General features: G+C 33.5%; 1 protein-coding gene and 1 long non-coding RNA gene across 4 annotated transcripts in view; both read right to left on the bottom strand.

Annotated features, from left to right (window-relative positions):
* LOC125681139 (uncharacterized) overlaps positions 1 to 15,539 on the bottom strand; it is a 45,638-nt gene that overhangs the window by 27,491 nt on the left and 2,608 nt on the right. The window contains exon 1 of one of the 3 annotated variants that reach the window (XM_048921079.2): positions 11,768 to 11,861. The exons of the other annotated variants lie outside the window; for them this stretch is intronic. Within the exon in view, the coding sequence (XP_048777036.1) occupies positions 11,768 to 11,784 (17 nt within the window). The 5' untranslated portion in view covers positions 11,785 to 11,861. Of the gene's footprint in view, positions 1 to 11,767; positions 11,862 to 15,539 lie in introns of those variants that run through there. 3 annotated transcript variants of the gene reach the window in all.
* Positions 2,424 to 8,068, bottom strand: LOC130052074 (uncharacterized). The gene is made up of 4 exons (XR_008800437.1): positions 7,130 to 8,068; positions 6,217 to 6,276; positions 5,510 to 5,580; positions 2,424 to 4,003 (listed from the first exon to the last, which is right to left on the bottom strand). It is a non-coding gene; the product is annotated as an uncharacterized LOC130052074 (long non-coding RNA).

Below are 15,539 nucleotides of genomic sequence, written 5' to 3'. Positions count from 1 at the left end.
TGGTTGAGATTACCAGTCAGTTTATTATATTATTATATAGCTAATAAATAGTCTATTATAAAACCTGCGTAAAGTCTAGAGAATGTAAGTGTTCAATATCCTGAGAATTTATTGAACGCTAACTTTGCATTACGTAAATTGCGAATATTTGTCAGTTCTTTCCCCTATATCAAAGATAGGTGGCGTAAGACTCGTTTACGTCCTTGTTGACTTCCGGTGTACATAAGATTTATGAGAGAGTGTAAGGTTTTTGTTGTGCAAACAGGGAGCGGGGGTAGAATTCCCGAGAACTGAAGCTTTAAAAAAAAAAACAATTGGTTCATTGTCATCAAATGTGACAGCGACAACGATCATTTTAAGTTCCACTCAGCGTCGTGCGCTAGAAACACCAGTCTTCAGTTCAGTCCGACTTCACAGATATCAGATGACTACTTTGTTGCAGAAAGTATTTACGGTAGGTCTGTTGCTCTGTAGATCGTAATATTCTGCATTAATATTTTATGCTGAAATTTTATCTACCCTTAGTGATACATTCATCAATGATCTTATAATTCTATGACTCTCACCCCACCCCCCACCCCCACCCCCACCCCCCTTTATAGATTAGATATAATTGAACAGGGGGAGTAATCAATATATAAACGAAGTATGGTACAAAAATATATTTAAGATGTCATTCGAAAATTAATTTTAGAGTTATCCAAGGTCTTCAAAATATGAATGAACGCGATTGCTAACAGCAGCCCCCCCCCCCCCCCCCCCCCCTTCCGCCGTCACTCGGTACGACGACGCGACTGTAATGAAGGGGTGGCTATAACCAGATTGTAACTGTAAGGCAGTGAATATTCCTAGGTCTTGTTTTCGTTTATGATGACTGGATTGGAAATTAATTTCAACACTTTACTTTCATTGTTAATTTTGTTATAATTAAAAAAGTGTTGTAACATATTGTTTGAATTTCAGGGAAAACGAGTCTGGATTCTTCAATACGTATGAAATTTATCAAAATATGCGATGAAATTATCAAACTTTCATAACTTATCAAAGTTTGCATTATCATGGTTATTTTATTATGTCATGTTGATCAACTGACCCACGGAAGTACAGTCCAATACGTCAAAGCAATGAATACCAGTCCTAGCCTATTTCAACTGTTGACGCAAACGAGAAGAAAAATGCATCTCAAGAGATTAAGACATTTCTGAAATTTTTAGAAATAAAGTTTGAATCATATCTACTTTTATCAAAATTAAATGCAAATTCATAAAGCTATAAATTTATCCAAGTGAAGTAAATACAGATTTCACTGTCATATGTACAATGTTGTGTTTATAATAAAAGCCATACATAGGCCTATTGTTCATTGTGGTTTTTATTTTAAAAAAGCATTGCATTACATTTTTCAATATTCACTTGTAACTTCGATTCCAATCTGAAGTATGAACATTCAAATTGACCTTCAAATTGAAAAGTGTACTACATTTGTTAAGTGATGTATTTTAGTATTAAATCATTCATATCATGAACTGTCATGGTACATATAAGCATGAGAAATCCTTATACATTAAAGTAAACACGGGTCAAATTATGTAGGCCTACAACATGGACAAACGTCATTTGGATACAACCATTCCTACTGTATCAGTCGTGCTTTTAACGCAGAGTACAACCAGCTCATAGTATATCAATCATAGTATATGGATGGAGACGTGAATTTAGAAGTTGAAAGAAAGCTTGAACTTCCGTCTTAAACTTGCAATCCAAATTGTAATATTCAATTAAAATGTAGAAACTAAAAAAATTTATTGTACAGCTTGCATATGGGGTAGTAAAATTTATTTGACCTGTCATTTTTTATGTTCTCGCTTGCCCTATGGACTAATTAAAAAGTTAATCGCAAGGACTGTTTACCTACCGTGACGTCATCACGTAAGTGATAAAAGTTAAAACACGCAAATGAAGTTAAGGGTTATGGTATATGTATTCTAGGCCTATATATATGTATACCTTCTCTATCGTGAATTTTATTTTATAAAGAGAAGTTATACATATACATTCATTATTACTACACATTTTAACAGGTTAATAATAGAAATTCAGAGATGTATGGATATATTTAAGAGGGTGTCCATTATGATATCAGGCAGAGGTCGGCACATGCTATCTCTCAGATTTTCATGAAACTTTGTGCACAGGTTCCTACTGACCCCAATATGAAATTTGCCAAATAAAAAGTTTCTATCATGTTTAGTATGGGTTCGACATGGAAAAACAACTTCGAGATAATTTTCGGTGCAAAAAGGTCACGAAATATTGGAAAAAAGTGCTATGTTTGAACAGCTCTAAAATGTCATATAACAAAGAAATAGAGAAAAGCAATATTTTATATGTTAGATATACACTATATGCAATAACTAAGAGGGTTTTTGTGTGTATATTCATCCAATGAATGAATTTATTAATTGTTAAAATTGCACATATTTCACACCAATATAATTTACAAAATAATGGTCAAATTATAAGATCTCATAAAACCCAATACAATGTCTCAAAAAAAATGAATTATGTATAACCAGAAACTTGAAGAGGTGTATTTCAAGTTACAAAAATAAATTCAGTGGGAAAAGCAAGGTTTGATGGTGAAAAGTTGAACTGAAATCTCAAAATTTTCAATAAGTGCAAAAAGGTCAACTACTTAAATGAAGATTGTTGAACTACATAAATAGAAATAAATATGAAGTAGATATAACCAATCAATGATTAAATGATTAAAATTCATGAAAAATTACTAGAACATATGAACATTCAGAAATAAATTTCATGTCTTTGTATACATTCTATATAATAAAGGCAAAAAAAATGCCTATGTAATTCATTATATAAAATTTTACAATGTTGATTTTTAGAGGTCATTTCTGACACAGGATTTGAGATAATAGTCAATTAATTAACACACATATATGAAGTTAAAATTATCAGTAAATCAAATTTTAATCAATTGCCTATCATGAAGAATCTTAATTCATTCACTCACATTCCAAACTTGACATTGGCAGATCCCGAGGGGGTGGGGTGGGGGGTGGGGGGTAGAACACACCCTCTCCTTTTCTCTGGGACATCTAGATAGTTATTTAGCATTAACCAGACATTTTTTGACTCTCTTGTAAAGCATTTCCCTTTGCATTCATGAAATAACATAACATATTCCATTTTCTGCCTACATCAGATTGGCAGACTTGCTTTAATGCATATTTACTCTGATGTTGAAATATATATTGACCACTTCCAGATACACAAAATGTTTGTTGAATTTTACCAGTGACGGAAAATGTTCATAAAGTATCTTCAACTGATGCATAAAAGGTTACATGTAACTAGCAATCAATAATAAACATATTTACTTTATCAGTTCATCGGATATGACCTAATGCAGATTTGAGATCATTTTTCTGGAACCCCCCCCCCCCTTTCAAATCACTGGATCTGTCTATGTTTAACAAATGACAATAAACAAATCATGTCTTAATGCCTGGTACTTAGTAGCATGGTTTGCAAAGAAAGAGCTAGTGCATATTTCTGACATTTGTTACAAACAAACTTTTCCCCTAGAAATTATGAAAATTGGCACTGAATTTATATTGATATATGTATATTAACAATTGATACATTTCACAGTATGGAATCTTATTTTGCCACCCCACCACTCTCTTCTAAGTTATGTCTAATGCCATAGCAGTGTTTCTTTTGAATATTGGTTCACAAACAGGAATAAAATTTGTCACTTCAAAAATTGAAATATGCTGCAACCATAGAGTTAAAGTAGTGGTCATCATTTGATTATCTTTGTCAGCTGCAAAGTGTTTCTGTGAAATAACTGTCAACATATCTAGATTGAAGTGGAGCTATGAGTTCTGCAATTCCCCTTATAACTTCACAAGTCTTTTGTCTGTAGTAATTCTGTGTTCTCTCCAAAGCCTCTTCCTATCTTGGACTCAGCTGAGATCTAAATAACAACAGTTGTGTAAATTAATGGAAATAAAATGATGAACATATATAAATAGCACTGTAAGCAATGCATTAAGAAAGTCAAGATCATATGTTTGATATAGTCACAAGGTCAAAGGTCATGATATGAAATAAATTCTGGTCATTAGGCATTTCATGTGAAACAAACTAACCCAATACCTTATCCCTCAAGATATAACAGATCTGGTAATAATGAATGTTTTTCAAAAGTAGGTCAACATGGTCAAAGTCAGAAGTTCAAAAGTAAAGCTCTTTTCATTAGTAATCTATAATATGTGAAATCTATATCAAAGCCCAATCCAAAGTGGCTGAGAAACTATATACCAATTTAAAGTTTTTGAAAATCATGCTATTTTAAAGACTAATGTCAGGTACTAAATTAAAAGTCTGGTAATAAAGAATATACACATTTTGTATATCTTTATGTAAAATATCAATATAATAAAATCTGGGTTAAACTTCAAAACCAAGGTCACAATATCAAACAGCATGGTATCAAATGAAAGTTCTTGCCTTAAGATATCTAAATACTAAACATAAAAGGCTAGACTATCTTATATATAGTTCAGGAGACTTGCCTACTGTAGGTTATATTTTGTTAAAAGTAGGCGAAACACAAAAGTAAAAAAAAAATTGATATCAAAAGAAATGTCTTGTTATAAGGAATAAAGATATGAAATATGAGAGCCTTATTACTAACATAAGCAAGTTCTTGCCTTAAGATATCTAAATACTAAACATAAAAGGCTAGACTATCTTATATATAGTTCAGGAGACTTGCCTACTGTAGGTTATATTTTGTTAAAAGTAGGCCAAACACAAAAGTAAAAAAAAAAATTTATATCAAAAGAAATGTCTTGTTATAAGGAATAAAGATATGAAATATGAGAGCCTTATTACTAACATGAGCAAGTTCTACCCCCCCCCCCCCCCCCCCCCCCCCCCCCCCCCCCCCGACTTTAGTCATGGGTGCCTAGAAAGGAAAAATGGATCAACGCAAATTAGAACATTTGCAGTTTGAAAGGATTTAGTGTGGTCCTGCTAACCTTGAAAAGAATTTGTTTTAATTTCCTGTATATTCCCACATCATACTTTGATCTCCTCCATACCCTAATTCTTTAGCCTCTGAATTGAACAAAATAAAATTTACACTACCTGAAGATCCTTGCATATGAATATGACTAATCATTGACATACCCTTCTTGAGAAGAGGATTGTTAAAGATGTTTCCTTATATTATCCCTTATAAAACGTTGACCCCCTATTATAGCCTCATCCTACACCCAGGTCATGAATTGAACTCCAATCTACACAACCTGGGATTGCTTGCATATTTTCATTATATTAAATGACCCCATCCTATTTTTGCCTTTTCTTGATTATCTCCCTTCAAAGGGGGCATGACCTTTCATTTAAACGAAAATGAATCTCATTCAATTGGGCCATTGGTTCTGGAGAAGATGAAAATGGGAAAAATTATTACCACTATGATGACAACAGAATCCAGACAAATTTTTATGAGAAAAGTTCTCTTGAGTCTTCAGCTCAGGTGAGCTAAAAAAATAAATAAAACTATATATTCATTGATTCAAAAATTAAACCACATTCTGATTTCAAAACATCACCTCTGATATATATATATATATATATATATATATATATATATATATACGAGCTAGTATTTGAAATTATCTAAACAAGAATTGTCTGAAGAGAGTTTAAAACTTGTCGAGTGGGTTAAAATCTTTGATAACAGTCATGAATTAAAAATGCATGTATGTGTTGTGTGTGGCATGGTGACATCACATAAAACTTCAATATGAAGGGTCAAGGTCGTAAGGTAAAAATGTTTCTATCATATGACATAAGGAACACACATTTCTGAAATATCCAACCCCCATCTCTAACCATTCTTATGTTATTGTCAAAGTTAAAGTTTTTATATTCTACATGTATGTCTGCCAAGTGAGTTAAAACAAAAGGATTGGGACATCATAACATTGGATGCCTTTGGTCAGGATTTGTCTCAAGAAATATACATGTCAAATGTGGAATTTTAATTTTAACTTAAAAGCTCTTATCTGTAATAGTTCTAAACTTACATAATTTATGAATTACATGTATGACAAGGTCAGATGTACCATGTTCTGAATTTAAAATCTTTTCATTGAAATAAATAAATATACTCACTGATACAGTCTGATAATTGGCTTGCAGTAGGGGTGACTTGACTATAATTATTTTCCAAATCTGTAATGAAATGGGCGTTGTATTCATTATCAAGCTTTGGTAATTGGTATATACATGTATGTCACACTAATACACTTTAGTACCTGTGTGCATGCAAATAAATCATCAGATTTTGTGTCATGTTAAACCATCTGAATTTTATAATCCATTCAGCTTAAATTTAGAAAAATTAATGATATACATCAACCTTTAACACCACCACCCCCACCCCCACCCCCATCATGGTTCTTATAGTTGCATAATTACATGAATAAATATATATCATTATTTTTTTAATTATTATTCGGTTTTTGTCACATACATACATGTACATATACTACCCTCTCACACTGATTCATTCATCCTTTAATAGTTATTAAATCTAGGAATCCAAAAAACAAACACATGTGTAAAGTAGCTAGTAAAAAAAATCTGTCAAAAATAATCTGATATAATTTTAATATATATTATTTTTTATGCATGCATGCTGATATGTACATAGCTTGCAGGACAATAAACATTTTTATAAACACTTATTGAACTTTTCACCACTTTCATCTTGTTTTTGTCTGCTTCTATTGTTTCTTAATTCAATGATTTGTGGATAAACATTGTGTTGTAGTACAGATTTTAAAAATCCCTACATTAACACCCCCCCCCCCCCCCCCCCCCCCCCCCCCCCCCCCCCCCCCCGATTGATTTAATGGTTTTTTTTTACTGTGGGGATTTATTTTAATCATTATTTTAAAAAGAATCATTTCATCAAATGAATTGTTTGCATTGACACATCATGAGAACTTGCATCAAAATTGTCTAGCAATCAAAGACAGTGTTCAAAGAAAAATAACAGAGAAAATTCGACATCTATACTTACCACTTCCAACGAGAATAAATATTTCCCTTGAAACATTGAAGTTTACTGCTCTGTCTGCTTTACACTTTCCTTTGTGTAGTAGATAACTACATTTAGTGGTGGTTGCCTCCAGTAAATCCCCAAAGAATCGCAATGACCTCGGCATACTAGTAAGCATCTGCACCGTGCACGATAGTTTAAACAGTTAAACTTTTACGTCGAATTCGAAGTACCCCGATCTGTACAGCAGGGGGTCAATCTCGGTTGAATATTACACGCAGTTCCAACTTTAAAATATCTTGAATATCCACTTATGTCTTTTGAACAATTATTAAGGGTTGACAAGTCCCTAAAATAAGGACCACTCCTAGAAAAACTTCACGTTTCTATCACTTGTCAGCCATATCTGTTTACCCACGAAACTTTGATAAGGTCCGGGCTGAATATTTATTTTTCACCATCAAATTAAAAAAAAAATAATTCCACGTTTACACTTGGTAAAAAAAATCGAGATAAGTGAAAAATGTTCTAAATAAATACTGTTTTCTTCGAAAATTACAATTTATGCAAGTTTCGGATCATTTTACATTTTTTACGCCAAGGGAGGTAACTCAAATTACTGGCTTTTTGGCTACTTCTGTCAGTAAATGCTCAACAACAGCATTGTTTCCCAGCAATTTTATTGTTTCATCTTAATTATTAAGGAATTTCCTTCAAATATTGTTTATACTTTCTGGACAAATTTTATTGTATTGGGTATTATTTAACTTTACAAAATGATCATTTTCTATAGATTATATAGTGTCCTCCAATTTATGAAATAGGCCAAGTTTTGGCATCTAACAATGTTTTTTGTGAAATTCACTTTACATACGATAAAATTGGCGTATGACCTTAACTTTTATTGGGTATGAATAAAATTTTGGGGAATTGCATGTGCCAGCCATATTATAGCTACTGCCTGATATCTCCGTGGACGGCCTCTTAATAATTTATAGTCTTAATCATCGAGAGAGAGAGAGGGGGGGGGGGGATCGAGTCCGCATCTTATTGTTTTAAACATGCAATTCAACAACTCATAGGCGTAGCTTGGGTTCGAATATTACCGAGGCAGGGGGTCTGGGGGGCGCAGCCACCCAGAAGCTATCGACATTTTAACAGCGTAACTTTTAGGTTGGTTTTTTTTACCAAGGCAGCTGCCTCGGTTGCCTCAATGAAAGCTACGCCACTGCAACTTATAAAGAATTATGATTTATTGTATCTTATATATTCAACCTAAACTACTGTTTAAGCATGTAAACTTAATCACGAAGTAGTTTATAGTGAAAAACGTTCAATGTGTATTGAATGTATTTATTTAATCGATGTGACAAGAGAAAAGTCGGGTGCAGCTGAAACTCTCAACGTACTCTCCTTTCCGCCAAGAGAGTCTTGCATTGCGTTTTCTAAGTTCGTCTCTAAGCGCAGTGAGGTCCTACGGACCGTAATCCGCCTTCGTCACTAAATATTCAACAACTTTCTAATCTAAACATTAAACTTGAGGTTAGAAACGCCTTGGACGTTAACGGATCGTGCGCCACCTGTAATCAAAGGCGAGTAATTTGAAGTTTTATTTGCCAATGTGCGCCCGAAACATTCCGAGTATGAGCGTTCAATATTGACGTTACCGTAACGACGTAAACAAGCCAAAATGGCAGACGACGGTTCTCCGAGTCTGACAGAGCCGGTATTTGATATCATATTAATTTATTTAAACAAAATGTTTTACTGCAAATAAATCATGATGTCCCATTCACAAATCAGTTTCCTTCATGCATTAATGACGGGTTTAATATTGAACAGTTAAGAAATGCATGCTGATATTGCACACCTTCACCTTAGATGCCAATATTGATGAATTCTCGTCTATTTTGAGTGAAAGGGGATATAATTTAACAACTAAATACTTTAGCTATATAATAAAAGGGTTATTGAACTTGTATTGGTGAATATTGGCACTTGTTGACTGTCAAAATGCACTCGCAAGCTCGTGCATTTTGACAGCCAACTCATGCCAATATTCACCAATATAAGTTCAATAATCCTATATTACTGGTTGAGATTATCAGTCGATATAACCTCGGATTTTATTATTATTACTGGTCAAATACCAGTCTCCTGAATTTAAGTAGTCTTCCGAACTCATTACTGGTTAATTTACCAGTCGCTTAAATTACTGGTGTTTACATGTATTACCAGTCGATATCAGTAACACAAGTTTGTAGGTTCATAGAATTCTCATTTATTTAAATTGCTATAAATCTCAGTAAATCTGTGTTCAGAATATTTAGTAGATTACAAGACTTGATTCTTCTTTCTTTTATAAAGTTCTATTTATTATTTCAAAGAGTGATCATCCAGTGCGTTAGTAGTCCGATGACGTTGCACTATCATGCTTACGACCGAGGCAAACTCCCCATCGAAGCCTTACGTGAGCAAACGAACTCTTGCGTAAGTTTGACGACCGACGTTATGAACATTTCTTTCCCGAACTTAAAAAGGCAACAAATCTAAATTGTAAATAATCACCCATGTTTATTACAATACAGAGCCATCGAAAATTAATATCGAAATTCTATCGGCATGTAACCTCAGTGGCGGATTTAAAAATTTTAAATTGATGGTAAATCGTGCATGGTTTCTTACTTAGATAAATGTAAACGATAAAAGAAGCAATAATTTCCTCCTTTCTCGAAGGAAAAAATGACAAAATCTATTGATTTACTGAATTACTTTTATTGGGAAAACTTAAAATTTGCGTCATTTAATTAATTTCACTTTATCAAAAATGACAGAAAATAATAAAACATTATTACATTGGAGACTTATTTCAAGCCTTATAAAATCTGTAAAATCTAGGAGCTACCGTAGACTTCACCCCCTGGACCCCCACCAGGGTTTTGTCCTGAATCCACTGGGGGCCTCAAGGCGGCCCCCAGACCTCATAAAATGCATTTCATAAAAAGTTGCCCCCCCCCCCCCCACCACAATTCCTGGATCCTCCCCTGAACTTATCATGCTTATGACCGAGGTTATGAACATTTTTTTCCCGAACTTAAAAAGGCTATAAAGGCTGATGACATTTCGATATTTTTCATCTGTTTATTTGATATCAATCCATATAGGCATGTACATGTAGAATCGAAATGGGGGGTGCTATTTGTTTTTTCTTTTACATTGACCATCATTCGTTATATTGTAATATGAATAAGATGCATTGGGTGAATCCCCCCCCCCACCCCACCCCACCCCTTATTTTTCACAGTAGTAGTGAATGAGAAGTAAGCTTGAAAGTTAGGAATAAAAACTTTTAGCTAAGTGTTGGCATTTTGAGAGTTAACAATCATTCTGAGAGTATTGCATGTCACAAAACTTACTGTATCGCAACAATATTTAAAGTTCATTATGTAGGTTATGGTAAAGGGAAAAATTGAAGAATCAGAATAGGGATGGTTGGAAATCAACTACTATTCAGGTACAAAGACTAGACAAGGAAAAAGGACAAATTTATAATTAAGTTTAAAGTCTTAAAACTGTGAAATGAAAAGGGCCATGAATAATGCAGCTACACTGTTGTATTACTATCCTAGAGTTTAAATAAACGTAGTACTCCTTTCTACAGAAATAAGGAACTTGGATGTAAACTATAATAATTCGTGCTATTTTTTAAGTCCAAGGGCGATAACTTAGTGAAAAATCAACTGACCGAGACGAAATTCAAACGTGATCTGTAACTTGTTATGGTAAATATATATTATTTATTTTTTAAGTCCAAGGGCCATAACTAAATAAAAAAATCAACGACCCAAGACGAAATTCGAACTTGATCTGCAACTTGATATTGCAAAACAATGTACCAAATATCAAATAAATATCTGCAAGAACAGAGAAAAAAGTGTGGAAAACGTATCTGACGGACAGATGGACAGACGGACGGAGTGCAAACCTAAAGTCCCCTTTCATTTCGTCGGTAGGAACTACAAACTGCACGCATCCACCCACCGCAACTTACGAAAATAATGAAGTTCTGAGAAAAAAATTAGACAGTCATAGTATAGAAGACTCCAACCCTTGGAATTAGGATTTTGAAGATCGGGCAAAACACTGTGGACCATTTGCATTACTTGTCAATAATTTTTAAGAAGCCAACTTCCAAGTTTGCTTGTCCCGTTGGGATTCGGGTTAGAATAGGTCCTTAGTATCCCTTGGTTGTCGTAAGAGGCGACTAAATAGGATGTTTCCTTCGGATGAGACCGCAAACCAGAGGCCCCTTGTTACAGCACTACTGTGTGGCATAATAAAGTTTTCTCCCTGCTCAAAGGTCATAAACCCAGAACATAAACATAAATTTTACAGTCCTTCACCAGTTTCTTCACTGGCAGTGGTGACGTATCCATATGAGTGAATTCTCGAGAGGAACGTTAAACAATATACAATAAATCAATCCAAATCTACTTCCGGCTACACCCCCCCCCCCCCCCCCCACCCTTAACAAGAGATGATGCGCACCTGATTAGTACTGTTATTACAGTACATTTATCGTTCACTAAATGTGTACATGTACCACATACACTGTACAATAATGCACGTCCATACTAGTTTAAAAATAAAATACTGTACCTAATTTTTTGTAACATCCTGGTACTGCTAACGTGAGTTGTAAGAATACGGAAGACTCCACGAGAAAGACGTGCTGGGCGTTCCTGACTGGGTACTGCATTTAGAGGACGCCGCTCGCTTGGTAAACAAGCCACGAGGAGAGTGACATGGATTTAACACTTTTATCTTATAGAAAATTGCACGTTTTGAGGATTTTAAAAAATTAATTCGCTTCGTTTGATATACATGTACTAATATGCACTTGTACATGAATAATTTTAAAGTATGATATAAAATACATGTAGTATTTCAATTATTTTAGTACAATAAAAAAAAATAGCATATCTAAGGAATGAAACTAATTTTAATTTATGCTATACGATATGATGTAACTTGGTGCAGTTTACGCTTTATAATCCACGACGCCAAATACATGATAAACATAGAAAATCTCTTTCACAATTATGATCAATTTGCAAATGCGCTGCCATTCCCGTACGTTCTATGACGTCGGGTTAGAAAAAAAAATTGTTCCATTGTATATAAGACCGTCGTTTTCAGCGTAGAATTTTTATTTGTTACTTTAAACACAGGAGTCTGAAGTTTTATCAATTAAATCAAAACAAAATTCGGAGAAAAAATTATCCAATCCAGAAAAAAATATCCACCATCTTCTATTAAAATATATCTGAATATCAAGGAATTAAGGGGGGTACCCCTTAAAAAATTCTAGGTTTAGCTGGACGATTTTACAACTATTTCAAAAACCTAAATGTTTCAGCTATTTATTAAAATAAATTTATACAATCTCCGTGATGATCATCATCAATTTATGGGCCTTTTTTTTTTTTTTTTTTTTTTTAAGTTTTTTCCCACTTTAACAGACCATCCTGGGCTCCATGCCAATAAACCGGAAGTCTATTCGAAGTGATTTTTTTAGGTCAATTAGGAAAACGCGCCAAAATGTCGGATATAGTAAGACATTCTTAAAGAAAGAAAACAAAATTGAAAACAATTCTTAATTGTGTGGGGCAATTCCATTCTTTTGCCCTAGAAAATTCGTGTCTTGGCCAATACATGAATCATGTTTTTGTTTACACGGGTAAATATACTAGTAAACGTTTCGTGTAAAGCATTTTTTTTTTTCAATTTACAAGTTAATTCTGAACACAGTTAAATAGTTTCAAGTGTTTGACACATCTCAATTTCTTTTAGACATGCTATATTCTTTTTATTAAGCCATCCATACGTAAACACAAACATGGCACGAGCCTCTATTGTGATTGTCGTATCTTACTTGTAACTCGACTGGTGTTCAAATTTTGGTTGACCATTAGAAATAATTTAGTTAAGCATTGTAAACAATAAAAATGGAAAAATAAAATTTGAAAATGTTCAGCTCCAATCGTGTCCATGCCCCATTAACGCAAATACATTTATTAGAGACATGTTATGTGCTTAACATATTTCAATTGAAATTATAAGGAAACGCGTTTTTAAAAAAAAAACCAAAAAAAACAACAAACATCAACCTTTATCTATTTTTCAAATAGAAAATTAGATTCCATTTTTGATTACATCACCAGTATAGACATTACATCAGCAAATGACCACCCACCGCAAGGAACAGTTAAGGAAATTATTTATTCTTCTGAAAATTACTGCACATTTCAATAAACTAATACATGTATGTAGACTCACTCGCTTTGAATTTCTATTGAGATTTGAATTAATTAAGCTATTTTGTTGGTACATAAAACTAATTTTTAAAACAAATAAATGAAATATCAAGCTGTAAGTGTATCTACTGTTTAAAAAAAAAACATGTATTCAAATCACCTGCATTGTTGCCTTCTCTTATAATAAATGAATTGAATTATGTCATTTTAATCACTAGACAACAAAGTCTACATGTATTACATTTTTTCAGCATGTATATTGCGTGTTTTAACTTGTACATTCCAACAGTGTATTGCAGGGAAGCAGGTATATTTCGTGCATTGCTACTGTCATTCAAGACAATAATATAATGACGTCTTCAAAATCACAGAGTAAAATCTATATAAGAAAGCCTAATTGGACGGATGATAAATCACAATGTACAAGTGCTAGCATCATCAATTAGCGAAAATAGTGATATTCTGTTTGCAAAATTTTCTAGTGATATCATTTCAGAGAAAAAGAAGGCAATCTGTTTAAGTTCAGATAAATATTAATAGGAAAGAATGCTAAAACAATTGTTGTTGGAATTTAACCACCACCACCCTCCCACTTCACCCAAAATTCTAAATAAGGACTCAATATGCAGTCTTTACCGTCTTTGATATAATATCCTCATAATATGGAGGATATAAAAATTGTTAATTGTAGGTCAGTAGGTACAATTTCTTTTTTAACGTAATTGATTGGAAGGAATAAATTTCTAGACGGTCTACATTAATGTTCCTTGGTAGTAGATTAGAATTATTGTTCTAAAATATGCATGCAACGATTTACGTTCTGTGATTTTCATATAAATGAAAGTAATTTTTTTTTTTCAAAATTGAAAGCTTCCAATATTATCATCAGATATACATGTTCAGTAGTTGTCTATGAGTTTGTTCCCAGAAACATTTTTCACTACATATTTCATACAAAACGTTTTTGGGGTTTGTTTTTTTTTCAAATAGTAGGCGTGACTTTATTTTTTACAATAAGTTAATGCAATGGATTCCACATTAAGCATATTTTTAAAAGTAAATAACGATAGGAATTGGATATTTCTGATAGGGATGTTTATTTTAAAATCATCATAATTTGATTCAGAGTCAATAATATTTGACCGGTCTCTGAAAACCCTTTCTCTTCTTATCTGCCGCTGTCTGCACCCGTTGCTTCAAAGTCAACTCCGTCGCCATTCTATACATTTAGTTGTTTTACGAACTAAGAGTTACATCTAGCCATGACCAGCCTAGATTTAAGTAATAAATTTAGACGGGTGCAAACATAGTCTGTTTTATGACTTGGTCCTGTTTTTACGCTCTACTAAGCTCACGTCTGGTCGTGTGGCTTTATGTGAAATGGACCCCTGGAGCCTTAGGGTGGGACAAAAACTGCCAAAACTTAAATTTTTAAAAAAACATTTTCTTCTATACAACCGCACTTCTGTAAGAAAAACTGACCGTAAAATCATGTGTAGCGGGAAGGCCCCAGGGTAGAGGTTCTGACCCCAGGGCTGGGCCAAACTTGGTATGTTTAGTGTTTATGTGTAAAACATTTTAAATAAACATAATCTTTGATACTATTGATACTAAATTGAAACTAGATGGTTATTTTGAAGGAGCAGGTTGTCAAAATTGTAAATTCACTGTCCCAAGGATACGGCGGGGTTTTGGTACCAGGGTGGGGCCAGAATGAGCATAATGATTATATATGTATACATGTAGGCCTAAATGTTTAATCCTTTGAAAGACTTTTTTTTAGATTTGTCGATATTGTATAAAAACTGAAGGCATACTTAGGAAAATCAGAAAGGAGTGTACCAGAACTGTGAATTTGGCAATCCAAGGGTTCTGATTCTAGGGCGGATCCAAAATAATCACATAGTGTTAATTTAAGATATATTGTGTAAAGTCGTTCATCATGGGTGGCATTTGTGTGTGTGTTTTCTAAAAAATAAACATTTTGCTTTACATTGCTGTTGAATATTAGAATGTATCCTAGATATGCAGAACAGAAATTATGTCTCCCCTCTTTCAGGGAGAGACATATTGCTTTTGTACTTTCTGTCCATCTGTCCGTCCGTCGATCCGTC

This window comes from Ostrea edulis, chromosome 2 (genome assembly GCF_947568905.1).
Source record: "Ostrea edulis chromosome 2, xbOstEdul1.1, whole genome shotgun sequence".
Lineage (NCBI taxonomy): Eukaryota > Metazoa > Mollusca > Bivalvia > Ostreida > Ostreidae > Ostrea > Ostrea edulis.
The sequence above is the reverse complement of the archived record's forward strand: the minus strand, read 5'-3'. Positions and strand labels throughout refer to the sequence as shown.